The following is a 27,940-nucleotide window of genomic DNA, read 5'->3' as shown; positions in this document are numbered from 1 at the left end:
TTTCCCCTCCTAAGAACCACTATCCCTCCTCTCCCGAAAAATTTCAAAGGCTAACCAATCAGAGTTGCGAAGACTTTATTTCGGAGCACAGCGCCCTTCCTATTGGTCCAAACGGTAAATAGGGGAGCTTGAGGTGATGGTGTTGTTGTTGGTTCGTGGATCGGGTTTGAGGTTGTGTCACTGATAAGGGAGTTGATAATAATTAATGAAATTGGTGTGAGGAAAATGTAAGTTTGATTGCAGTAGCCAAGCATGTCAGCGAAGGATGGCAAGACGTTTGAAAAGCTGCGGCAATTTTTCCGCCTAAACAAAGGTGGAACTGGTGAGTTGTCTCTATGTTCTAATTTGAAGGTTATGTCATACTTCCCTGTTAATTCCCTTTACTTATGTACTTGTATTCAGTCCGATTTTTCCCGGAAGCAATTATTTTAATGCTGACAGAACGTAAGAGCGAAAGAGCGGGAATCTAAAAAACTAGACTGCTGTTCAAGCTATGATAATATCATAGCAGTTGGTCAACTGGACCACTTGCCTAGGAGACAAAGAAGTGTGGTCTTTGGCGAGCTATCAGTCGAACGATCGAGAGATAATGCCTCCCATATGAAGAGGCAAAGAGAAATTTGCACTCATATTGCTCTTGCACTTGAGATGTATAGTGGCGTATTTCATTCTGCAGAGCATCAAATCACAGCGACCGGTTTTATATCTGCAGGAATGCAAGGGACTGCTTGCCCAGGCAGAAACAATCGCTAATATTTTGAAAGGCTTCTATTTTACCATCAGTATTTCTTGATATAACTGCTCATTTTGGCCTTCTGAAAGTCCACTCAAGAATCTTAGTTACTCTGCTTAATGCCCTCATATAGGACTTAGCAGACCTGAAAAAGATTATGTCTTAACACCAGAAGTAATAAAGGAGCTGAGTGACGAAACACCCATCAACCAGAGGCTTAAAACAATCAGTGCACTCAGTGACATAGTATCCAGCCACCGTCTTGAAGATGTAAGTGTTTCCTTGTCAATGTACATATCTTAATTATTAAACATGAATGGAAAAATGTATACCTACCTCTCGATTAAGCACATCTCAAAAAGACAATATCAATCAAGAGGTTTTTCTTTGAACATTGTAAAAAACGTTGATTAGCAATAATTGAAATCTTTAAATTTTGCAGAAAGACACCAATATTTAACCATTCTGCTGTATCCAATTTGGAAGGGATGGTTTTAAATTTTGAAGTTGTGGTGGATCCTCTTATTTTCTTTTCATTTTTCTCTAGTCATTTTGAACATCGTAGAGATCAAGGATTGGTTGAAACCCTGCTGCAAAATAGAAATTTTTCCTATGTATGCCAGGTATTGTTATTAAATTCTAAGGTTTGTTTGTTGTTTACAGGGCTGAAAAATCAGGTTGTATGTTTCTCCCAAAATGCATAGGCTCACAGGGAAATTTCAATCCAACAACTAGGCTGTTCTCTTGTTGCTAGTTTTTAGGTTCATCCAAAGAATATGTTTTTACTATACTAATTTCAAAAGATGCATTTGTCCTCAGTAGAACCACTGAACTGCAATGTAGAACTATGATGCTTACGGCCACTAAATCTGTTTATGTTTTTATAGCAGAACGAACTCCAATGGGTCAGAAGAGTTATGAATTAAAGCGCTACATTACATGGTTCCTCGTAAACTTTTACGTAGAAATGCAACATGAAGTTCAAAAATTAACTCTCAAGCGAGATATTAACATGTTTTCTTTAGGCTTATCTAATGGAATGCAAATTATACAAATGACATGGTTGTGAGGTTTTGCAATTCAACTAAAGTTTTACTATTAATACTTATATCTTGTCTAGAGTTAATTTCTTAACTTCTCGCTACCTATGTAAAATTATCTCATCATAAAATTTGAAGGGAAAACTTTAAAGAACACTCCAGTTTGTACCTAACTGAGCACCCCATTTTTATCATGCAAGATACCTAGTTGACTATTGTCCAAAAATGCTCAATAATTTTTGTTATCCATCAGTGATAACCCAACAAAAAGGAGAATATTTTCCCTGCAAGTCTATTGGCATCCTGAAAAATTCCTTACGTATGAAACTACAAAAAAATTGTACGCACATAGAATTCTATTCGGAGTAGAGGAGCATACTAAGTCCCCAAAGGTTTGTGATATTGCAATACTTAACTGGTCTGTAATATTTTATTTTGAAGTATAAAAGTTTCCCAATAGAGGAATGTGTTTTTTCAATACCTAAACCAAAATATTCCTGTTCATTAATTTCAGAATGCAGCAGAAAGACTGTGGACCTGCTTACAAGATCTGCTTCAAGAGGAGGTCAACCGTGAACATCGCCTTTTAGCTTTTGGGTTTTTCCGGTCATTAATTCAAGGGCAGTATGATCGGCTTGGTAGTTTAATGCGTGTACACTTTTTCAATGTCATAGCCCACCACAATTCTGAAGATGTCAAGCAGAGGTATGTCTGGGTTAAAATTTCTTCAGTAGCAAACCAGTTGTTACTGCACTTACGAGGAAAAGTCTTTTCTCGAGATTTGAGAAAGGAAAATTTATTTGTTTGTTTTCAAACTCAATCTTAATCGATACATTTAAGAATAGAGATTTGATTTTGCCTCCTTAGGCTAACAATAATTTGCAGCTCCTAGGTTTTTCAAGTTATAACCCTCTCTTTTTTATTCCTCCGATTAGATTTTAAGATACTTTGCACCTCATTGCACAATTGACACTATCAAAAAAGGAAAACAAAAAAGATGTCTCTGTTAAAATTGTTAATGAATTTTCTTCACTCATTCCAAAAACAGAAATATTGCCCTAAATTACAAGGGAACAGTTGGATCAGTCTTCCTTGAAAGGAATCTAATATAATCAGAAATTTTTAATGTGGCAATTAAGATACACTTTTGCTGCATTTATCCATCAATATGCAGTCTAGGAAGCACAATGACTGGCTTGTGTTTTATTTAGCTTCTTCTACAGCTTTTTATCTAATTATTAGCATCTTTGACTTGTTCCGTGGAAGGGACAGAATTAACAGAGTGAATGTTTTTTTCTTTATATTTCCAGGTTAGAACTATTTCAAAGTTTAACGAAGAATGGACAAGATATTCAGTACTTTGAAGAGTCAGTTGGGCCATTTCTGTTAAATTGGATGCATATTGTTGTTGGAGCTAATTATGCTCAAGAGTTCCTAATTATCTTGGCCAATTGTATCAAGTACAATGCTGCATTCATTGATGACCAAGTTATTTCAGGCATTGTTCAGTAAGTGTTAAAGTATAATTTTCTCCTGTTGTCATAGTTCTTTAAAAGTTTAATGCGCTTGTAATTGTTGTCGGAATCGAAGCAAAAATTCCAGTTTCAGTAATAAATTGTTTAAACTCTCGAATTTTTCTTTCAAATTTAGAGCAATCTTTCCTCACAGTCTACCACACAAAACTACCACACGAGGTGGTTGGGAGGTAGAGTTAGTGGCTTGGGGCATTGTTTAGAGGTTGAAACGTAGGTATGTTTGCACATTCAAAGGATTTAGACTCGCCAAAGCCAATCAACCCTTAAACAATGGATCGAACAGTTCTCCTGACTCCGCCTCTGAGTTGCCCCTTTTTGTGTTGCACACCGTAGCAAACACATTTTTATGAATCACAACCCAATTGCGTCATCAATCCTACTTTTCAAAATCTGTTATTTCCCTCAAATGACTATGTGTTTCAAAACTTGAACTCTGTGTGCGCAAAATAAAGGACCACTTTTAATATTTTTTCACTGATTCATAGCAATGTAGAACAAATCCTGACAAAGAGATGAGATGTTTTAAGTGTTCGGTCCTTGAAAAATGAGACATCCTCAATTTTTCTCCAGCCTACACCAGTTTTATCAGTGCTTCTCATGGAAAATCTCTAATATTATAATTTGTGACTATATTGAAGGAAGTAACGCACGCTTCATCCGAAGCAATTCAGTTTTTAAAGTAACCCAAAATATATTTAATCCATAATGGAAGGCAATTTTACCCTCATTACAGCCGGGAAAGTTTTTCAGAGGTGCTCACCACTTTTTGGTCCTGTACGTATCGCCATCCCTCTGCACAGCTGTGATAAATGTTGCCATCTCAGTAACTCTCATGGCGATTAAATTCTTATATTGTGTCTGTTTTTCTTGGAAGTATACCAATTTTTGAGATATTATGAGTTTAGATGAGTGAGGTGAAAACTAGAAATTCAGGATTTTTGTGGTTTAAGGTCCAGTTTTTTGGAAGAATTATGCTGAGGTAAATTATGGTTCTTTCCATTCTTAATGAATAAAAATAAGTCCAAAGGACCTTGCTCTTTCCTTTTCTAGACCATTCTTTAGACTTATTGTGAAGTCATCAATGACAAATCAATTGCATGACAATTATAACTCTTCCTCTGCTTTTATTATGTTTCAGGAATACATGTGAGCTTTGTTGCAACCATGACTCTGACCAAGTTGTTCTGGCAGGCCTTCAAGTTCTTCAGATTGTCATCAGTTACAGCAACCTTGCATCCGAATCTTTACCACCGTTCATCTCTGCCTTATGCCGCACTGTCAATTTAGAGGCCTACTGCCAACTTAGCTGGAAGGTAGAATCTTCACATCAATTAATTTTATTTAATTCAGAAATTAGAGTTTCTTTTAACTTTTTACCTTCAGGAAATTATTTAGCCCTACATAAACCTCATAGGCCTTTTTTTTAGTCTTTAGATCCTAAAATTTCTCTCAATTTACTTTTTTTAACCTGCACAGTAATTGAATCTCATGAACCAAGTAGCATGGATTAAAAATTTAAGATGAGCCATTGAAGGTATATGGAAACGTTTTACCAGTTTCTTGAGTGAAAATTTTATCGTTCAAATTGAAAGCTAACCAGAGCAATGGAACATGACCAAAGATAGATCTCTGTGCACCTTTTCAACTTACCGTAAACCAGCACATCAAGTATCATTTTTAAAAGTGAAGTTGGTGTTCGTTGTCTTGTGAAGTACAGAAGATAATAAATATCACATCATTCTGATGGAAAGAAAATTCTTATCAGATGGTACTATTGAGCTCATTTTCAATTAAATTCCGATGCATAAAAATGTGATCTCATGAAGATTTGGTGAGGAAATTTTTTTTGGAATAGTTTTTCCCCACTCCTCACGTTTTTCCCAACAATAGATTAAAAGTCAATAGCTGTTTCCTGATTTAACAGGCTCTCAAGCTGATCCAATTTCTGCAAATCTATTTCATTGTACCTCTGTTTTATTTGATTCTAATTTAAGCATCCTGAAAATGTTGTATTTCGTGTAATTTTTCTCTAACCAAAATTTGAAGTCTTGACTTTTTACTGTACCTACCAATCTTTATATGTATAATAGATTTATTAGATCCTTGGTTCATGGAGACAAAAGTCTGATTGAAAAAACTTGCATGTTTTTTGTGTTTCTTATTCTTTTTTCTTTCCTCTTGGTGATATCTAATTTTTTTATTTCATGTTAGGTGATGAGAAATCTGATCGGCACCCATTTAGGGCATGTGTCAATGTACATCATGTGTCGAATACTTCAAGATGCCAGCACCACGGTTGATGTGGGTCTTGTTCGCGGAGCGGTTTTCTACATCACCGCTGCATTGTGGGGTAAAAATCGTGTCACAACCTTGAAATGCACACCCACCTCTGTTCTTCCATCCCTCAGAGCTGTAAGCTTCATCACACCTATTTTTCTAATTAGTAAATTACTAAAATTGAATGCAAAATAATCTCTTTTGTTTTCATTCACGCACCTAAAATATTTGTAAGTTTTAAGAAAATGTGCGCCTTGTGTCTTTCATTCAGTATTTTCAAAATTGGTCATTACATGAAACAAGAAGCGGTCTAAACTAGTCTTGATTATTTGAGTCAACAATATTTTACCTCTTGAAGATACCTCATAAAAATGAAGGTTGTGAACCGCTCACTAAATAGAAGCCAATCTAAATAAATTCATACTCTTCTAAAATGGATCAGAAGCTCTGTCGTTTTCATTTTATCATGAAAGCAAGTGCAAGAATAAAAAAATTAAATAAAAAAAATCAACATGTGTTTGTAAAATACAAAGTAGTTACAGTAGAACAGAAATAATAATTATGCTATTTTGCAGTCTGCTGTATCACAGAAAATCTCTCACTTGTAGGATCCTTTCAGTTGCTTGCCAGTATTCCCACTTTATAACTCTTTCTGCAAATTTTTAGGCTCTGAAATGTGATCACACACTAGTAGTTTTTGAAGTCATGTTGGGTGTTCAGTCTTTAATCTCCCGTTTTGGAAGTGAGTTGTATGATTCTTCGTGGGACCTCATTCTGCTCATTCTTGATGACATTATTGTCCACATTGGTAAGATTTTCTTGTGCTTTGGATACTGTTTATCTTTTTCGTTTCTATCTTATAAATTCTGAGATAACTTGTAACAATATGATGTCAAATCTGAAGACAATTCAGCCTCCACTGATTTGGAGAGACCTTTGATAGCTTTGCTGGAAGAAATTTTAATGAGAAAAATTTAGATCGTGCAAAATTTTGCGAGCCGTTTTACCATCCAGTAAATTTTGAAGCTTCGTCAATCATCCTTGGCAATCTGAACCGCCCAAGGCTTTAATTGTCTGGAAACAGATAAACAGAACTTCAAATGTTGCATCAGACATTACTGTAATAGTCTTCATAATTTTTTATGCTTTTAGAGATTTGAAAAAAGAAGGGAAAAAATGACTTTCCATTTTAATATCAGCGGACTTTGATCTATTCAAAAACCACCGCTTTCAGGAAGCATCAATTGACAGAAGAGCAAACATTTTTTAACCCTTCCCTATTGACCTAACCACAATAGATTCACAACGTGTATCTAAAACATTCTCTAATCTTTAAAAAATATTTTTTCCAATGAATTTTTTTTCTCTCAGTTTTGCCTCTTTTTCCCCCCAGAGTTGGTTTATTTTTGAACTGAAAGATTTAATTTTTATTGAATCAAGGCCCTAGTAGTCTTAAAGCAAATTGCTGATGAGTCTCAAATATGGATTTTATCAGACACTGCTGTCATTGTCATCATAACTTTATCGCAATAGAATTTTGAAGCAAATACACATTTACCTAACGGAAGTTTATATTTGTGTCTTAGCAAATCAGCCCCTACTTCCAGCTGTTGGGCAAGTTGATAGCTACTTACAAGATACATTGAATTCAATTGAACAGCTCATGGATTCTAATCAGTTCAAGGGAAACAAACACCAAGTCTTTGAAGTAATAGAAAAATGTGCCTCCTCGCGACCGGTTGGTTACACTTTGCACTTTCTCTTTCTATTTATTTTCATGTTAAAAATTTTATTTTTTCTATCACTTGGCTAAGTCTTTTCAAATTTCAGACAGTTCATCAGCCAAATTTTGGAAGGTTTTGGAAACTTTTACCCTCCATTTTTGGCCTCAGTCTCCTAAAGATCAGCTCTATGATTATTTTCTTCACAAATAAGGAAGCAAAACCAAAAAGAACTCTTTGTATATATGTCTTAGTTGCACTCTGAATAGCAATTAAAGTGAAAATTTCAAATTTTAAGTCATTTTTGTAAAAAGGTTCAAAGTTCAGCATCCTTTCAAGGAATCTGTCAGAGTATTATGAATGTAATAAAAGTACTGATTGGGGGCAAAACTTTGAAGCCTAGTAATTTTCTAGTTAATCAGTGAAAGAGTGTTCAAGGCTGTAAATAAATGCAGTGCTGCAAAGACTAAAGGAGGCTGAAAACCCTCCTCTTTTTGGGAAATTAGGTATGAGCACAGGGAAAAAAGGGAAATAACCAAGCGATTTAGATCCTTGCTCTTTCAAGATTTAACACCTATCATGTGACCCCAAGACTGCAAATTGAGAGCATTTATAAATTTCATAAAATAATTAATATTTCATCAAATATTTTTCTTGATGTTTTCTTATGCATAGCAGGTATACGTAAATGAAATTATCTATTACCAGCAAGAGGGCTGTGAGTTATCACAAAGTTTGAGCTTTTCTCAGCAAAACATTTTTAACAAGGAAACTGTGACTAAGGCATTTTTGTTACACAACTTTAAAACATTCTTCTAAAATTATTACAGCCCTAATTTTTTTTTTTTTTTTTTGTAATACCAAACAAAAAACATTTTGCATGAAAAAATCGGAATATTGACCATTGAAACGCAGCAATTTACTTATAGCGCTTTTACCAAAGATTTGTAGAACCGATACCCAAAGTAGTAATACCATAACTCATTTGCAAATTTTGGAATCATTTCGAATAATATGCTCTGTTATAGAATATTTGATAACTTGTGACCTCAATTATTTTAGTGTGAGTTGTAAATAATATGATCGAGTCACTCTGAATAAATAAAATACATGTGCTTGCTGGTTATCTTGTAAGGCCTTATTTTGCCTTGAAAAACAAAGACAAATCTTGGATGAACTTATGATGTTGTCACTGTGTCCATCAAAGTCATCCTTCAGTTAATTAGATTAAAATTATTTTTCTGTTACAACCTATAATTTTTAGCTGTGTCCCTAATTTTCTGTCAATTTTGCCATGAAAAACGTATCAAGAACGAGTATTATCGAATTTAATCCGTTTTGTGCTTTTAATCCCTTCCAGGAAAGTTCCATCCTTCGACTGGTCAATTACTTATCAAACTCGATCGAACCAACGCAGCCTAACTGGCTTGACATTTTGGAATCCCTCGTAGACATCTACTTTAATAAAGAAAAACGAAATCCCATCCGCATCAAAACTCTTAACGTTCTGTTAACTATAATAATTTACAATAGGTAAGTAAGTTTTGAGATGAGCCATTTGGGAATCTCTGTAAGAATCACTACAATTATAGTATAATCTTAATATGTTGGATCAGCAGTAAGTTGGAAATTCACCTGTATTGGATTTTTCTCTGGAACTGTCATTTTCCCCTTTTGAAAAAAGAAAATTTCAGAAACTTTAATTTTGTCCAAGTCAAAAAACCTAAGACATATTTTTCTGCTCCATTATTAAGGTTTTTTGCAATGAGTCAGACACAAGTTTGGAGGTGTGGATAACATTTCGTTAAAATGAGGCAAATGTGAATTTTGGATGCAATAGAACGTCAGAGAAAGCAGGTATTTGCATACTCATAACCCAAAGCTGCAGCAGCTCTCATTCGTCAGCCTTTCCGTGGCTGCATTGTTATTCATGTAATTTCTGACTTTTTTCACTCGCCGAGAGTGTAGCCTTCCCTCACTGCGTAATCTGGGTTCGTTGGCGACTCTTGCTACACTGCGTAGTGTGCGTGGAGTATCAATGCAACTTCACCTTCTCTTTTTGCAGAAAAATGAAGTAAATGGCTAACAGTTATTTCTTTGGGATACCAGAGATGTTTTTAGCTAATTGGACTACATTTTGCATCTGAAAACTGCTACCTCTGGCTCTTTTAAAAAACAACATACTTGCTAATAATGCCCATTTGCAGATAGGTGCTTTCATGAATGAAATATGAGCTCCGAATTACAAAATGTAGTCCGATTGTTCTCCTGAGCAATTTGCTTCTGAGCACTAAGGTCCTCAATCTCATTCATAGTATCAAACTAGGAAACGTAAGAACATTTAAGTAAGAGCGTCTAATCTCTGATTAGTGTAAGCTGTATTTAATAGCTTTAAGTATCCTTTACTCTTGTATCCAGGTCCTGCTATGAAGAAGAATTAGTCGACAATATTGTCATCCCGAAATTAGAAAATGTTGCACAAGAATCAGAAGTTATCGTCAGAAACTCAGCAGCCGAGTTACTTGTTAAGCTCTGTCTTGAGTGCGACGCCAAAAGAGCTTTAAAGTTAATGGACATAGTTGAAAAGGTAATGCATAGTGATATTCCACCCTTCATCGCAACCGAAAGGTTCTGGAGTTAAACAGAGTTGTCTTTTGTCCGTCCTACTTTCTCATTTCCACGGTCTTATTTAGATTTATTATCCATCGGGTAAATCATGTTTTCATTTTATCCATGGATCCAGCAAAAGAAGTTAGCGTATGTATCAACGCTGAAACATTTTACATTGACAAATTTCATGATCAGTTTTGAATGATATTAATCAAGAAATGATAGTCTGAAAAAAGTTCAGTCTAAGTTAGGTACTCCTTGCCTATTTTAAATGATAGATGGAAATAGTTATTCTCCCTAACTGGCTCTGAGCTGCTATTTTATTTACTTTGAAAGGGAAATGTTAAGTTTGGAGAAAGTCTTAGTTTATCAACCACTTATTGTGAGCTTGAAATTACACATATGAATTAAGGCATTAAGTACATGACATATTTGCTCAAAAGTCTGTTCCTAGTCTCCAAATTTAAAAAAAAAAAAAAAATCTGCAAATTTCCTCAAATTACTTGCCAGTCCTAACCTTGTTTTTCTGTTAGTTTAAATTTTTTCTTGTTTTCTCTGCAATGTATGCATATATTTATCCGGGAATGATGTTTTTTTTCTTTCTTTCTTTGTCGTCAAAGATTTTGATGCGGCCTTTCGAACAGCCGAATCCACCGATTCTCTCAGAAACAGAAGCAGCGGACATCAAAACAGTTATTTTTGGACTGATATCAGTTTTTACCCAAAACATCTATCAGCTTCCATCGTCAGTTGCTCTTGCCTCCTATCGTCTCTTGGTCTCACATCTTGATATGCATTACAAACATCCTAGCGTTTTGGAAAAAGTTACATCAATTAGATTTATGGTAAACCACTTTTTTCCGTTTCTTATCTATTTCTATATTCCTAAGTTTTGATTGCATTGAAAAATCATTTTGCTTCAAAATTTTATGCTATCACTCTCCAGATATTTCTCTTGCAAAAAATATTAAATAATATAAATGGAAAGAAAATACTTTGTAGATTTTCCAAAAAGTCTTCACTGAAAATAAATTATAATGAAAAATAACTTTTTGTATCATGGTGGTGAAATTCCCGAATGGTTTGTATGCAACCTTGCAGACTTCCTGTCATGCTATACTGTTTGATCGGGAGACTGCTTAGCGTTAGTTCTTAAAAGCTGCCATGATTCTCTCAGATCTCTAAGTGAATTAAATTCTGTGAAAACTTGAAGGAATGATGTTGGTTTGTTCCCTCTAAAACAGTAAAATAGGAGCGGAGATTTTGAAACATTACAAAAGAGATTCCACCATTAACATGTGACCATTCATGAGAAAAGTAGCAAGTGCTGAAAATTGCAGGTGCAAGTGCAGACAGTGAAATTGGCATATTGGTACCATTCCTCAGGGGAATATTTTTCTTGCATCTCGGCTCAGAAAGCGCCCAAAAAATGTTAACCAAACTAGAATTATGATGCTCTCGAGCTTGTAGTTCAAAAAACATATTTTTAAAAAAAAGTTTTAAAAAGTTTAGAATGGCCATGTTTGGGGCTCAAACTTATTCTCTCTTATTTTTTAAATAAATCCCTTTCAACTTATTCCCCAAAATTTTCTGTTTTTAATGTCATGTTGAATGTCTGTTTATCAGTTTTCCTAATCCTCTCCTTTTCATCTTAAAAGTGCCATCCTGTTATGGTCCTTGAATAATAAATATAACCTGTAAATATCTATAACCTGTTTTCAGATTTTTGAGTGTTTCCTTCGCCTACGAGCCGATTCAACCTACCATCTAGGATACCCGCTAAACCCTCAAGAAGAATTCCGATTCTCTCCTTATTTACTGGTCGATCATCACAGTACTATTGGTCTTCCTCTGGCACAAGAGAAAGCTGCAAGTCCACCCACCAGCCCATCAACCATCAGCTCTCTCAGCACACTCTCAAATTCCAACCCTCCATCCAAAGTGACGTACCCAACATGTGAAGTAACTTACATATCTCTCGCGACAGCCTGCAAAGCAGTTGTCACCTGCCTCAAACAAGAGCTTGGTATGCAGGTTTTATATTAGAGTGCTCTTTGACCAAATTTCCTCTGTTATTGTAAATAATGCTGTAGATTGAGCCTGTTAAAAGTTTTGGTTTATACTGAAGGAGAGTCGTCTTGACGTAAAGAAACCCAGAAGTGTCGAAATGCACATTAGCAAAGTCTAAAACTTGAGGAAGAAGCATGTCGATGTCGTAAGTCCGCAACCACGTATCTCGTTTGCCGTGTTTGAAAATCTCCGCCTCTACATTATTTTTTCTAAGGAAAACAATTTGACATAATTCCTTGACGCATTTGCAGAACTTTCTTTGCGTAGAAAAGAAAAATCATGGCAGTTTTAAATAATTGCAGTTGAGTAGTTTCGGTTTAAAAAATTAAGTATGACGGGAAGTCTGCCTTGTCACAAATCGAGATATGCGGTTGCAGACTTATACTGTCATTATGCATTTCTATGCATCCTGTCTCAAAAATTCGATTTTAGCGAAGGGGCATTTTTATTTAATTTTTTTTGTATCCCTGATTTTACAGCTCTGGGTAGTATTACAAAGAGATTCCACTGTCAACAATTTTATGGGCTCCTTATCCATGGATCTGTAAACATAAATGCTGATTCCCTCTGAAAGTCTGTGTAAACTAGTGTTTGAGTCCTTCAAAAATCTAATGAAGTAGGTTGTTTGCTAGAATACACCATACCATTTTAGATGGCAGTAGAGTGTAGAATGCAAAGCACACAACTATTTTTTGCCATTGTATCACTTAGTGCTTGCATACACTATTGTGTTTATGAGATGTTGAGTCTATTTTTATCATAAGTGTGTTCATTTATTTATTCATTCCTGTTTCTAGATTGGAAAGTCCTCCTGCTTGTCCTCCAAGAAGTGCCTCAAGCCCTCAAAAACAAAGCTCTCGTGTTAGCTCGAAATGGAAACGATGTCGACCAGTTGGCAGCAGCTCTATGCTTAATGGTAACTAGACAGTTAATCTCTTTTTAATGTTCATAGATCGGTTTAGTGGCAATAATCTTTGCAATGCTCGATGTATCAATTTCCGATTGTTCCCAAAAATACTGTAAATTGTAACTTAAAGTCTAAATTTTGTGTAGAATTTGTTGTGTCACATATTTCATTAGCAATTTTATCATTAGCAAATCTTACCTAAAATATTAGTTCCAATTACAAAGAACACTTAGACACATTCTACTACTCTGACATGAATGCAATGAGACAGGTTTTGTGTCTATTTTAAATGGAGCCATTGGACCCCAATGTACAACTAATGATACAGAATACAGTCTTTTATCATTGAAAAAAATTATTATTAATAGGTAATACGTTTGAATTAATTTGATATTTGACGTGTTCAATCAATGAGTTTCAAAAGGAAGATCTATTAGAATCACAGTCAAACACATCCTATCCACTGCAATGAGAGAGGTAATTAATCTGTCAGAGAAGAGAATGAAATTTATGCAAAGTTTTTAGCAAAAGTCGCTGCACCTATTGTCTCAGGGCGGAGAGATCTGCATCTGGGTGTGAATCTATAGCAGCACCTATTGAAATCAGTACCAAATTTCTCAAAGTCGCTCTCTCATAGCTACTCTGTTTTGCTACACCTCTGATTCAAGCCCCCCTTTTATTTTGTTTTCCTTTTACAAGAAAAAAGGTTTTTTCTCTTTTAATTTCTTCCTTCTTTCACTAGATCAATGACAAAACGAGAGGGCTGCCTGAAGCATTGCGAAATGCTCCCCCCAAGTTTACAAGGACCGATTTTCATAGTTATATTTACCCAGTTCTTGCGGCTCTGGCATCATACCACTCTTCGTTGGATTTTCCTCTTCAGCAGAAACTTATCAAGTGTCTCGAAGTTGGTGAGTAATGAATGATGCTCGATTTTTAATTTATTTTACTCATATTATGAAATACGTCAATCTAGGAAAATTTATCCAGGAAAATCTCAAATTAGGATGTCCGATTTGAGTCTGGGCTTTTCTTTTCTTACACAAGCCTCTTGCATTTTTGCAACATTTTCAACAGAACAGTATACATATGTGTATAGACCTTTTCATTCCTAAATCTGACTTTCCAACTTCTCAAAATGTCTGACGAGCATGTTGTCTAGCTCTAGGTTAGTCCAGTGATTTCTGATCTCCAGAACTCATGTAGAGAAAAGAACATGACTTGGAGTTTCATCTGATGCCTGATAGCACACTGGTTCCAGAGTCATTTTGGCCAGAAAGGTGCATCTCTTGCCAACGTCTTGAACGTAGGGTCTTTGTTGTAATAGCTAATTTTTCTTCTTTACTACCTTTCAGGTCTTGCTTCAAGATGTGCTCGACAGTGTGTGATGGCCCTAACAACGTGCACCCTTGAAATGAGGGACGTCATGGTGAAAATGTTACCAGGTGTTCTCCTGAATCTATCTAAAATGTCTGCCACAGTCTACATTGCAGTGCCCATCTTGGAATTTTTATCTAGTGAGGAACTTCTTGAGAGGTCTAACTTTTTCCAGAAAAGCACTCATTATTCATTATCTTCTGAATTGTTTTGACTACCTTATAAGGAAATTAATCTTTATTGTTCGACCTCAAGAAAGCTGGTATTTACCAAAAGTTAAAATTACAGAGGCAACCTAAAGTGTAGGGTTGACGTACAGCTATTTTGCATAAAATGGGTATAAGTATTTAATTCACCCTGTTTTTTTCTACAACCATTCAGTTGGCAGATAAAGTATTCAGTGCTCAATTTGTGACAGTCTAAAGAGAAGAGGACCTCAGTCCATAGTTATGGGTACACTCACTACAAACTACACCCTTGCCTTTTTAGTGATATAATGATTTTTTAAGAAATCAATTTTTTATTTACCATTACATGACAAAATAACTTCATGACTTTTCTTCTTGGAACGGTAGAGAGGACGTCAAGAATTGTATTAAATAAGGATGCTTTGCAAAATTTAACTTATTACTTGTACCAGGTTCCCTAGGTTAGCCCATGTCAAATTGAGATTAATTGAATTCTTAGTTGTATTACCAAGTGACTCACAACATTGCCCGGCAGAAGCCAACGAGATCCTAAAATTGTAACCCAATACTAAAGTTTCTCTGCAGCAAGCTAGGTCTGTTTAATTTTCATTAGGAAGCCAAAGCTGAAAGATATTGAATTGCCTAACTCATTGTTGGTTCCTTCGACCTCTTTGTCCTTGTAATCTTCTCTCCTTATAATATGAAATTTTTTCATTTGCAGTGCTCACAAGATTGCCTAAAGTATTTGCAAATTTTGTCGGTGATCAGTACATGTCAGTATTTGCGATTGCTCTGCCGTACACGAATCCTTTCAAGTATAATCACTATACAGTCTCTCTTGCTCATCATGTGATAGCTGTGTGGTTCCTCAAGTGCCGTCGCACATTTAGGAGGGATTTTGTTAAGTTCATAATTACCGGTTTGAAGGCGAATGTGCTTGTCCCTTTTGAAGAAGGTCAGATGATGAAAAATGTTGATATAACTAATGAAGACTCCACCAACCGGAAAAGAAGTTCCAGTCTCACAGAACAGGTAAAGTGATTGAATCTGACGTGATTTTTCATGGAGAATCTCTGAAGGCGAGTTCAAAGTTGAAAGGTTGACCCTTTTTAGTACCGTGGACAAATACATGTCGACGGTGTAAGTCGGCAATCACATAACTCGGTTTGCGACGTCGCAGACTTCCTATCATACTTTATTTTTTAAACGGAAAAATACTCAACAGCAATTCTTTAAAACTACCGTGATTTTTCTTCTCTGTGCGAATAAAATTCTGCGTAAACTTCAAAGAATGATGCCAATTTGTTCTCCTTTAAAAAAATAACATAGAGGTGGAGATTTTCAGACACCGCAAACGAGTTATGTGATTGTCAACTTACAACGTCAATGTACTCCTTTAGAGTGGGCACATATCCACACTCTATATACCTCAGATGTATTTATCCTTTTTTGGTTCAAACGCATTTTTGCTGTATTGTAATCCTTATATGTATTGATGTATTTGAAACATCGCAAGCAAGATATGGATTTTTACAGTTTCCCTGTTCATATGCTTTCTGTTACTGAGAACATGATCCACAACTTTAGCATGTTCATGACACAGAGTGTAAGCACGTTGCAGCATTGTAAGAGGGCTTGAGCCTCCTTTAACACAGGCTCCACTTGTTTTTGCCCCAAACGGGTATCAAAACGCTTAATCTTTATTTTTATTTAAAAAATTGACCGCTCGATAAAGCTCTGTAGTAGCATTTTAGTCAGTACTTATTAAAATTTTGTGAAAAGCCCATTGGTGGGTGCCTTTTTAGGGTAAGGAGCTAGCAACAGTAACCACTGCCAGAATTTGAACTCACCAAGCAATTTGTTAGCATGAGGATACATAGCCATACTGATTTTATGTCCACTCGTCTAATTCTATCCTTGTTTTGTTCTCTTCTCAGGGTAGCAGAAGGCGCGAAAGGCCCATCAGTGGAGCCTCTCGATTAGATTCTCGGGGCCCTGTCTCAGATCTGAAACCTCCAATAGATGAAGCGCTAATGACATTCCACCGTGAATTGACGGAAACTTGTATTGATCTCATGGCTAGGTACACCTTTTCCACTTGTGCTGCCATGCCAGTTAGGTCAGTTCAGTTTTTTATTTCAATGCATTTTCCAAATCTTGGTGATTGTCTCTCAGTCCTTTTTTTTCTTCATTTTTTTCTATAGTACATTTGAGTCATCTTAATGTATGAGACATTAGTACATTTTTGAAAAGTTGGTATTGTGTCGAGAATATGAAGCATTTTAAGTACACAGAATGAAATGTGAAACTAACACATCAAGTGAAATAGTAATTCTTAGAATATTTGTCCACATCCATTCAAGTTGAGGAAAATTATTCTTTGCATTATCGACATTGATTGAACATCTTTTTAAAGTGTTATCAATGAAACATTTCAGAAGAACGGTAGGTCATAGATTAAAACTGAGCATAAATTTGTCCAAGTGCGACAAAACTACTTCTTTTGTTTTCTGTTTCTATTCCAGACCAAACATGTAGATAAAACTTTGAGCACACTCACATGAAAGTGAGCAACATTTTCCTATCAAAAAACTTTATTTTTTTAAAATATATTTCGATTCCAAATCTGTTTTGTTGTTTTAGACAACCTAGCGCTGAGTTTTTGCTACATGGAGGACAATCCATGACGTGGCTCTTAGGAAACAAGCTCATTACTGTCACTACCAGTGGATGCTCTCAAAAACCAATTCGAAACGATCTCTGTGATAGATGCAATCATTTATGTCGATTGGACAAAGGTGAATTGCACTACAAATTGACCTTGTTTTCAAAGTTGAAAGTATATTTTCCCCAAGTATCAATTCAGAACTTCTTTGGTAAAAGGGTATCCAACAAAACTTTTAGTTTTGAGGAAAAGCAATTTTAAATGTTGAAAAACGTATCCTCTCTGAAATGGTTGATCCGTCCTGCAACCTCACTCTTATAAAAAGTATGCAAAATCGCAGATCAACAAACGGAATGGTTGTTCTACAGTAAAGCTTTTACAAAAACATGGTATACACCCTTTTATCTGGATCAACTTTCTTGTGGCAAGTGTAGAAGGAGGATGGAATGTTGGATACATGTCTCATTTTTCATTTTAACCAAAAAATAAGAGAAATTTAAGCTATCATTCATAAACTGTTAATGCGTGAATAAGACAAGTGTAGAAATGCCCAATATGTATGTGCCGAATTGACAAGGTGTGATGATATGCTGCCTCCTATAGAAACACAGCAAAATTAGTACATATTCCCACCACACTCTATGAAGTCTATATCATTTCTAATTACTAGGATTCAGAAAATGCGTTTCCCTAAAAAGGGTGTAAGCTTCTACTCGTCCTTTTCCTGAGAAAATCCTCAACTTTACTCGGCTCCTTGATCAGAATGTACAAAAAGTGCCAAAAATGTATTTGTGGGCGAACTTGCCATTTCCAACTATATCCAGAAAATATGCCTTGATTTCATAACCCAGCAACCAAGCTTTGTGATTCAAAAGTAGCCTGATTCAATTGGTATTCTTAAAAATGTCCTTTTTATTTTTGAAAAATATAAAATTGAAAGCATATCGCAGTCTAATAACTTTTCTCTGTTGCTCAAGGATACATCTTAAGGTTTAAAATTTTTTTCTTACAGATGCCAAACCTGGCTCACCTTTAGCTGCAGATAGTGATTCTAAGAATCGAAAAGCTCCAAACCCCGGTGATGTAAGTACATTTTGAAACGTAAAAATAAAGAACAGATTCAGTCAGAAGAAGTTCAATCTGTCAGATTAAAATCACTTCAATGTATTTCATAAAAACTATTTCTTATTTTAAAACTTTATTTTTCTCTCTCTGAGGAAGCTGTGTAACAAACATAAGAAAATGAATGAAAGATGAATTTAAATTGGCTAATTTTCGTCTTAATTTTTCAGACAAATTCCCGGTCACCTGTGGAAGAGAAGAAACTCTATGATTTTGAGCCAGAAAATAAACTAGACCTTTTTGCCAATCAAGGCTCCACAGAAAAAGAACGGCAGGTTTGCATCTGCTGGTGTCAGAATTGGGCAGAGGTATACATCAGAAGACCAACAGGTGAGGAAGGAAAATGATTTTAAAAAATCAAATTTCTCCTTCTACATTTTGACCTCTATTTCCGGCTTACACAAGAATGAAAATAACAGGAAATATGGAACACTGATAACTTCAAAGGAAGAAAAAAGAATCTTATTAAGTATTAAAAAACGTTAACTTTCTTAATGAATTAAAGTAAAAGCTGTCTAGCTTTGGGACCTTTTTCAAGGCTGAATTCTCGCTAGCCGGTTGTTGTTCACATTTTGTTTGACTTGACTTCTATCAGGGGTGCCACCCATCACCTCAGGTAAACAGTTTTCCCAACATTCCGAATCCAAATCTACTATCAATCCTCTGTTTTTATACATTTTCATTGCTTTTAAGACCTTCAACTGTCTCCTCTTACTGCATCCATCCAATCACCCCTGACAGGAATCAAATCTAACAAGACATTAAGGGTAACCACGCAATCAAAAGTTCAGCCTCGAAACATGGACAGCAGGGTCCTAAAACATGTCAGCGTTTACTTTAATGTTTTTTGTGAGTTTGAGTTTTTTAATTCTCCGATTTTTTTTTCCTTCTTAATTGTCGAGCTCATAGTTGTTTTACCTCATTTTTTCAGTTGTTTTTAGTTTTGTTTTAGTTCCTTCCAGCCTCCTACATAAAAATATCTATTGATTGTTGCTGCTGTTTTTTCTTATTTGATTTTAGCTTAATATGATAATAATTTTGTATCATCTGAAGACATTTGCTAAGATCTCCTTTATCCCCACCAATGGATGTCCTATTTTTCATCCTCTAAGTTTGCAAGTTTATTATGTGCTTTGGACCACTTATTTATCATATCATTTTTAATTTTGATGTCAATTATTCATTTGAAGGTGATGTTTCTTGGATGATGCGTTTGCAAAATGAAATGACGTCACATTATTTGCCAGATTTCCCCTTCACAGACATAACAACCCTTTTCTTCCCAACGATATCAAAACGATTGGAGGAAATCTACCAGCCGTCTCAGGATGAGGCCAAGGAAAATCTAGCCCTGAAACCTCTTTTGGTAAGCTGTTTTGTTTTACTTCACAAAGAATTTTTCAATTTCACAATAATTGACTGAAGCTGTAAACTTCCCTGGCTTCTTACAGATTCAACTCTTGTTTTTTTTTATGGTCATGATTTTTGTGTGTCTTTCCTTTTAAATGATTGCAGGGTTGTGGTATAGTATTTTTTGACGTAAAACGTGAAATAACCAAGAAAAAATTTAAAAAGTTCACAAAATCTTTTCTCATGGGAGAAAAAAGTGATGAAAATCTGACATTTGAGTTGACATAGCTAGGTGATGCTCGAGGATAAGTTCAGTCAGTCAGCAAACACCTTTTTTCCTGTCTGAGCAGTGAGTATGTCATCAAAGCCTGCTAAAAATATTGTTACAAACAATTCCTATTTTAGGCATTTTCAAAACAGGGCTGCTTTGCCATGTAAGGTTCGAAAAGTCTGGAAAAATTCCTAGAAGCTGAGCTCACTCTGTTCTTTCAGCAAATTAATGAAAGAAAATAGGAGTCACTAACCCATTGTGATTAAAAGCTTTCTCAACATCTTTTGTTTTTTAATCATGATCAGAATGGTCTCGAAAACCACCGCAGTTCTGTTGAGTCCCTGAAAGACAACTCAAACCCATCATCAACAACTGGCAGTTGTGAAAGAATAGTTTCAGAACCTGTGAGCATTCCTTTCTCACCCTCGCGGCACTCATCAATTGACAGCGTTCATGAGGAAGATGATCTAGAAGATTTTGATTGTAAGTATACTTCAAACACGCATTAAATTATGAAACTTCAGCATCTTATTTTTAGAGGCTATTCAAAACCCTCGTTTGTTTCGTAACTTTTAATTGTGGCCTTTTTGAAAATTGGAAAATGCATTTAGCTCACAGGAATCTGCCCAGATTTATTTCGCCAATATTAATCCACAAAAAAAGAGTTCAATATTGCATATTTCTGGCCTCTATCATATTGCGAATTGCTGAGAAATCCAAAATGACGTCCAAAAATATTCCTCCTGTCATAGCCACTGTCCCAATTACGCATTGTCTCTGCTGCAATCCATGTTCCATGCAGCTGATTTCAATGCAAGGCTGCACAAACTTTAAATCGTGGTAAAAGGCAACCTGCATTCAAGATCCTAGCTGCAGCGGGAGGGATATTAGAATTGGATCAGATAAGTAAGAGATCTATGAGTTACAAAAATGAAAACTAAGGATGATCAAACTTTAAAAAAAGGCCAAAATTATGTTGAATCATGGATGGCAAACTTGAAAATTTCGTTTTTCATTTTAGTAGTATTAAAATTTGTTAAATTTTCTATGATCGGCCCATTATACTTTTTTTTGCCTTCCTAAACATTTTCTTCTCTCGTAAGTTCAGGTATCATTAGTTTTAATGTATATCGAACATTGTGTGACTGTATCCTTCTTACTCTTCTTCGTTTTTATGTTTCAGCTAACTCAAAAAATAGAAATCCTGTAAGACGTTCAAACTCAAGTCCTGAAATGAGTTCCAATTGGAAAAATCCATTCCTTCAAAAAGATTGCAAGCAAGAACAGGACAAAGATGGTGTAATTGAGTCAAAGAAATTAACCAAGCAGATGTTTAATAAGGATCTAAGGTAAAAGTTTCTCGCAAGGTCTCCAAACTTGCAATCCATCTTACAGTTACAAAACTTCAAAATCATGCTAGGTTTATGTAACCATAACAATTCTTCTCACTTCCTCTAAAGTTGAAAGCATTCAAATATCTGACAAGTCTTGTAGCATATAAAAAGTTTAGGACACACAATAGCAAGAAGTGGGTACAGAAAAAATGACTTCATTTGCAAACCAGCACTCTAAAAAAAAACGAAAGCTCTTTGGAAAGCTGAAAGAAAATGACAGTCAAGGAAGTTTTTTTGAATTTTATATATCTTCATTAGGCTCAACAAAATAAATGATAAGTACACATTTTACTAATGTTCCTCATTTATAAAGAAAAATAAATAAACTGTATACCCATGCGTTTTGAATTAACAGAAGTTTTCTTTAGTTTTTGAAGCAACTGAACTCATGCAGGTTAAAGGAGAAACACCCGTAAAATCAAAGTAACAAACTTATTATAAAACTAAGAAAAACGTTATCATTGCGTATGTATGCTAAAATGTGAAACTAAAAAATCAAACCCATAACATCATTAATTAGAAAGGTGATATTAAAAAAGATTTAAATGTAAGATAGAAAAGTTCGTGAACTTTGATCGAAAATGCCTCAACTCTGAAGAAAGGGACAGGTTTTTGAAACTTATCAGCCTCATTAGGTGTTAGTTGTGATGAAAGTTTGTTTTCCTGTTCATAATGGAGAATCTTAGATTATACTTATCAGTACTTTTCTCAGATTGGAAATCAGAAAAATTTCAGAGTCAGTTTCAATGGAAAACTGATTGAATTGGGTTGAACAATTGCAAATTTTCACTGCTATTAACTGAAACTCTTCTCCTCTACAGAACAAATTGTGAGGCAATCCCAGAGGAAATGTCAAGTCAAGGTTCCACGCCTCCAACTGCAAATTCATCATCCTTAGAGACGCCCCACCACCAAGTGACGCTGGCGACACTTCCGGAGACCATAACCGGCTCTCATCCCTCCTTGATTTCCATAGACCCCGAGCCCTGGTCTAGTGTCTCTGATAATCGTACAAGAGCTAGTGAATTTAATACTGCTGCTCCATTTTCGAGAGAACCGAAAGTCAACGAAAGCTCAGGGGTAACGTCGAATGGGACTGACTCGGTCGATGGTGGTGGTGCATCCACTCTTATGAACATTCTTCCGTCGAGTCACGCACAGTCGCAATCAGCTCTGAAATTCCCTGCGCCCACAGTTGCTGCTTCACAGTTGTCGCCGAGACTGCAGTATAAATATGGGAAGGTAAGAGGTCAATTTTTTCTATGATGCCGGTGGATCCAAATTAGGTTCGGTTAAGGTAAGGTTAGGTTAGATTAGGAGTAAAATTTTAACTTTCAGCAAGGATTTCTGATAGCTGCTCATAGACAATATCCTTGTTTTATTTGAGAAGATGCAATATCTATTTCGTGTTAGTGAGCACCTATTTTAATTGATAAATTTAGGATTTAAAATGATTTTAAGGTTGATATTTTGATTTCTTCAAAGATCGTTGAAATGAAGATCATATTTTTATTACAGCTAAAAATTCTTATCATGTTCCTCCTCCAATTAACAGGTGGTTGATAAAGAGTATCCTCAGTAAGATAGGACTTTTTCAATCGAGACTTATTGATAAAATTTTACTAAGGTCTAGCTGTTTGATTTTTATTTTCATTCTGTCAGGAATCTGCTGCGCCCTCTGAAGCAGACCGAAGGAAAGACCCTGCCACTTTGCCACCATTAGCTTTCAAAAGAGACAGAGGTCACACAATATCCGTCATGAGTCCTGCGCGGAAACCTAAAATGGAATGGGAATCCTCCGCCAAAGCCAAACACAATTCGATACCCCGGCCCAAAGAGCCAACAATCAAGTCCGGCGTAAATCCAAGGTAAAAGTCAACATCCCCTCTTGTAAATTAGAACATAAATTGATCTGATGCACTATATGAATTTATGCTCCATTTATTGTAATATACGCACCAGACAGCATTGATATTACATGTTCTCATTCAAATGAATCCTTGAGTTTAGTCTTCATGAAAGATTACATCATAAAATTTCATACTTAAAATTTTGAATTTTAGAGCTTTCAAGTTGAAGGGTATTATGAAGAGGGATTTTTCTTCATCAAAGAAAACGAAAATATAACAACGGAATTATTTGCAACTATGAATTTGTTCCGATAGAAATCAGTGCACATGAGCATCTCAAACTTGGAAATAAAAAAAAAAAATTTGGTTAGGGAATCGAATATTTTTCCTTTAAAAAAAAGAAAAAAGAAAAAAAAAAGGCCTTGCCCCACAGGAAATATTTGTTGGACATGGAGTTGCGGTTCTAAAACTCATTGTTTAGAGGAGACCTTGCTGCCTATTTGCTTTATGGACACTGAAATGCACAGGTTGAAAACGATTTTCCCAAAACTTCGACACCTGCTACTTATATACATGTGGCTTCATTTAAGTTGCAAATAGAACATTGATTAGTTTTTCAGTCATAAATAACATACTTACCATACCATGCTTATTAAGCGTGTGTGGTATCTTATCAATTTGTTTTTGCTTAAGCTGTATTAGTACGAGTTCGAGTTTCCCTTTGCCAGTTATGTATGTGTAACAATTTTACTTTTAAATTTCAGTTTTGTATTTCTGCAACTGTATCATTCAGCGCTTTTTGGACACTCGACGGAAAAACCTTTGTTGATTTCTCAAAACCATCAAAGAACAATCAATGTTCTAGACTACATTCCACCTTATGAAACGCACAAGGTATGTGAAATGTGTTTTTCATCTGAGGTTTATTTATTTCTCTTTTCTTACTCACGTTTAAAATAGTGTTTTACCTCTCATAAAAACTTCAGTTTTGCTCAGCACTGACCTTGATTCTTCATTAATACTAATTTTGAAGCAGACGTAGAATTTCAGGAAGCTGGAAGCAACGTTATCATGTGAACATTTTTCTTGACCTCTTTGGACTCTACTTCGGAAAATAGATCTGTGCTTTATAGAAAAAAAGGGAAGTTAGCCTTTAATTTGAGTATTTGTGAAAGCCAAATTCCCTCCCGCAAAAAATGAATACAAAAAAATTCTAGACTTGCAAGTTAAATTTCGATTTGTGTAAAAATGAGCTAATTCTGCATGTTTAAAAGGACCACCAGATGAAATGCGAATTTTAATGTTGTCCCATCATTATTTCACGTAAAACAGGATTCATGCAATGAAAATCATTGAAAATAACTGCGAACCAAGATATCAACGTTTTCCGATGTATATATTTAAACTTCCTATGCACGAAAGAGCCAATCTGCTTGAGTCAAATTGCACACTAAACATTACCATTACAGTCTTGGCAGTATGACAGCATCAAAATCGGTGCTTTGGCTCAGCTATTGCATGATGTTTACTCTTTGAACAATGCACAGTGGGGAAGGAAAGCTGCCTATCGAGGAGCTTACCAAAACCATGATAAAGCGCGATTTGATTCAAGTAGGCTCTGATTTTTTAAGTGAGCAGGAAATTTAAATTTTGCGTAACTGGTGCTAAAGAAAAATGTTAGCATCTTAGTTAGGAGTTACTTTTAATAATATTTGCTACACGTATTGTGTTTTACATGAAATTTTTAAGGAGAAGCATGTATCGTACATACTTAAGAGTTGCTTTCATAGCCCTCTCTGGCGCTCTGCGACGCCCTAACCACCACAAAACTCGGTCCTCCCACAACCCGTCAGGGAGTTGGTACTCTCTCATTTCATTTCAAACGTCTATCAGAATGCTTAAATTTGCACCTTGTCTATAAGTCCATTTCTAATTTTTCGAACAACTGAGTCAACATTTTTAACATCTATTTCTCTGCGAAAGGCTCGTCAAATCTGGCAAAATTCCTTTTTGTTATCTAGAAGTATTGCAAAGGTTTAATTTTTCAGAGATTGATTTTTCTCTTTTCCTGATCAAATTTCTATCAGTTTTGTTAGAATCCTTTCTCGCTAACCATTGAAATATAATATTTTTTCAGATTGGCGTTCTGTATGTCGGACCAGGACAAGCCAATTCGGAAGTAGAAATCTTACGTAACCAATTTGGCTCCGTCAGATATGCTGAGTTTCTACAGGTAAAGTGATTATTGAAGACTTGGGTGGGGAAAGGGTACCTCTTAGTTTCATTGCTTCAAAATTACCCATTATATTTTTACTCTAAACTCTCTCAAAATTGTATCCTTCTAGTAGCATTTCAGTTATCTCTCTGCCACCGTTATTCAAAAGTATTCATATTTGTAGCTCCATCTGTTTAGGCTAATCTGAACTGCAACTGTAGATGTTTCCCGGCCAAGTGCGCTTTGATTTATTAGCATGACAAGCCAATGTCTGTTGTGGGGCATGCGTATACAAAATCTAGCCATGTGATGAAAGGGGCAATAGGAAAAAAAAATTGTCGAAAAATGGAAGTGGAACCGAATATTCTTCATATTTTAATGATATCTTCGGCCTAAATCTCAAGTTTAATGATCAAATAGTTCCCTCACAAAAAAATAAAAATTGCTGATGAAGATTTTGAAACACTATAACAAATTAATGCCCTTTTCAAACCCTAATCGTCATTTCTACTCTAGGATGAAATTTGAAGTAACTTTTTCTAGACACGTGTTATTTGTGAGATAAAGCACAATTTCAAGTGTGGATGGATATTCAGTTGAAAATAGAAAGAGATCTCTTTTTTTTTTGAAATGTCATACTTACATATCACAATCACTTAACCAAACGACGTTAGAGACACTGACGCAACGCCAAGTTCAGATCTCAATACCTAAGCAAGATATTAACATACACTCTCAACTTTAAGTAAGAGGAGAGGTATGATGTCATCGGTGTATAAGTCGGCTCTGGTATATTACCCCCTTGGTTACTGGTAAATTGATTTGTATTTGTTTTTTTTTTCGTGACTATTTACAGCGACTAGGCACTCTAATCAAATTGGCAGACGCAACAAATGTTTTTCTGGGTGGTTTGGAGATGAATGGGACAGACGGTCAGTTCGCATTTGTTTGGCAAGATGATGTGATGCAGGTGATTTTCCACACGGCAACCCTCATGCCCACACTGGACACTGATCCGAATTGCAACAACAAAAAGAAAAACATCGGAAACGATTTTGTTACAATAGTTTACAATGAAAGCGGCTGTGATTATAATATTAGAACCGTTAAGGTAAACATTCTCCTTTCTTTCCGACCATCACCATTCTCGTTTAGCTTGAAATTTTTACTCCAAAATGTTTGTACAGTAATTTCTGTGCATCAGTACTAGTGCTCTTGATTTTGAGTTTTTGGTGATAAGTTCTCTATTTTTTTGGACAGCCTTACATTGTCAATTTTTTTCTAATTTTCTGTAGCTTCTTAGAAAAAAGTCCATGAAAATTTTAACGGAAAGTTTTAGTATGTTTTATTTTAAGGGAATATAATGAGAGGAGAAATTTTGAAAGATTACCACAAAGGCGTGTATTCTCTCTTTTCCCCTATAATTTAGTTATGTTGTGATTAATTAGCAGCTAATTCTGGTAACCTTTGAATTATTTGCAGGGTCAGTTCAATTATGCATGTGTCATAATTGAACCGTTGGATCATGGAAGTAACCAAGTTACGGTCAAGGTGCGAGAAGAGCTAGTCGAACATGTAGGAAACTCAGAACCAAAGATAGTCTCCGATCAGAATGTAGCTGTTCTTGCTCGGCAGTTAGCTTTACATGCTAATGTGAGTGGAATCTTCCTTTTTCCAATTAATTTGTCTCATTTCTACAACATTTTGCCGGATATATTTTTAAATTCGTCACTATTAACCTTTTTGATGTAAATAAATAAATAAATTAATGAATAAGAAAATGATACTTTTAGTGAAAATTTCATATGCAGAATATAAGCAGACAAGCTGCTGCTGTCTTTATTCTGGAGAAGTAGCTGTTTCAGGGGTGGCTCTATCAGAATTTCATTGAATGTAGTATTCAAGTATCTAGGTCTCTTGTTAGACGTAACCAACATTTTTATCTGAAGTGATAGATTTGGCCCTCAGCTTCCTAATTTCTGATAAATTAAAACCTTAAAATTATAATCTAAGATTTGCAGACTCAATATTTGAATTGATTTTATTATTTAATTTTCAGTTGGCATCAAGGGTGTTGCAGAGCCTCCAAAGCAATGCCAGGAACCCGTACGCCTCAAACTGGTTGGAACGCCTGAGAAAAATTAAGAGTATCGGAACTAAAGTAATGCAAGAGAGGAGTCTTGAAAATCAGAATTCCAACTCAACCGATACGCGATACCATCGGCGAGTGCAAATGGATGATTTTACAGAATATACTTGAGTCAACTCATACGTGACGCATGATTTTTTTTATCCTGCTGCTTCTGTGTGTCTTTATTGATTAAGAAAATAGCCCGCTTGTTTTACAGGCATTTTCTCAGCGGAATTTTTGTACCTGTTTAAAATATAATTTGTTTTTGGTTCAATCCAATGCCTTGACTCTTTTATTTTTTTTTACAAAATATCGGTAGAAGTGTCAAATGGAATCATTAAACTGCCATAACCTCAATGTTTTCACTGGTTACTCTTAAAAATTTTGATTTAATTGCTTAGTATGAATTTGTTTTAGTTTGTTGATTTTGAGATGGCACCAAAGTAGTTTAAAAGAGGCAGTCTTTTTTTTAATTGCACTGTTT

At 35.4% G+C, this 27,940-nt stretch overlaps 1 protein-coding gene across 1 annotated transcript; it reads left to right on the top strand.

Annotated features, from left to right (window-relative positions):
• Positions 1-132: 132 nt before the first annotated feature.
• On the top strand, positions 133-27,735 carry gig (TSC complex subunit tuberin). The gene is made up of 30 exons (XM_019042349.2): positions 133-322; positions 867-1,003; positions 2,288-2,478; positions 3,084-3,281; positions 4,447-4,621; positions 5,520-5,720; positions 6,252-6,393; positions 7,172-7,323; positions 8,667-8,839; positions 9,725-9,893; positions 10,537-10,761; positions 11,639-11,942; positions 12,784-12,902; positions 13,636-13,804; positions 14,249-14,410; positions 15,180-15,490; positions 16,396-16,577; positions 17,102-17,256; positions 18,136-18,206; positions 18,416-18,575; positions 19,436-19,611; positions 20,172-20,349; positions 21,050-21,215; positions 22,082-22,502; positions 22,923-23,128; positions 23,875-24,004; positions 25,248-25,343; positions 26,182-26,436; positions 26,808-26,978; positions 27,385-27,735. The coding sequence occupies exons 1-30, from the start codon at positions 253-255 to the stop codon at positions 27,583-27,585; spliced, it is 5,466 nt and encodes a 1,821-aa protein (XP_018897894.2). The 5' UTR covers positions 133-252; the 3' UTR covers positions 27,586-27,735.
• Positions 27,736-27,940: the final 205 nt, after the last annotated feature.

The sequence above is a fragment of the Bemisia tabaci genome, chromosome 3, assembly GCF_918797505.1.
Source record: "Bemisia tabaci chromosome 3, PGI_BMITA_v3".
In the NCBI taxonomy this organism is placed as follows: Eukaryota; Metazoa; Arthropoda; class Insecta; order Hemiptera; family Aleyrodidae; genus Bemisia; species Bemisia tabaci.
This window is presented reverse-complemented; position numbering and strand designations above follow the sequence as displayed.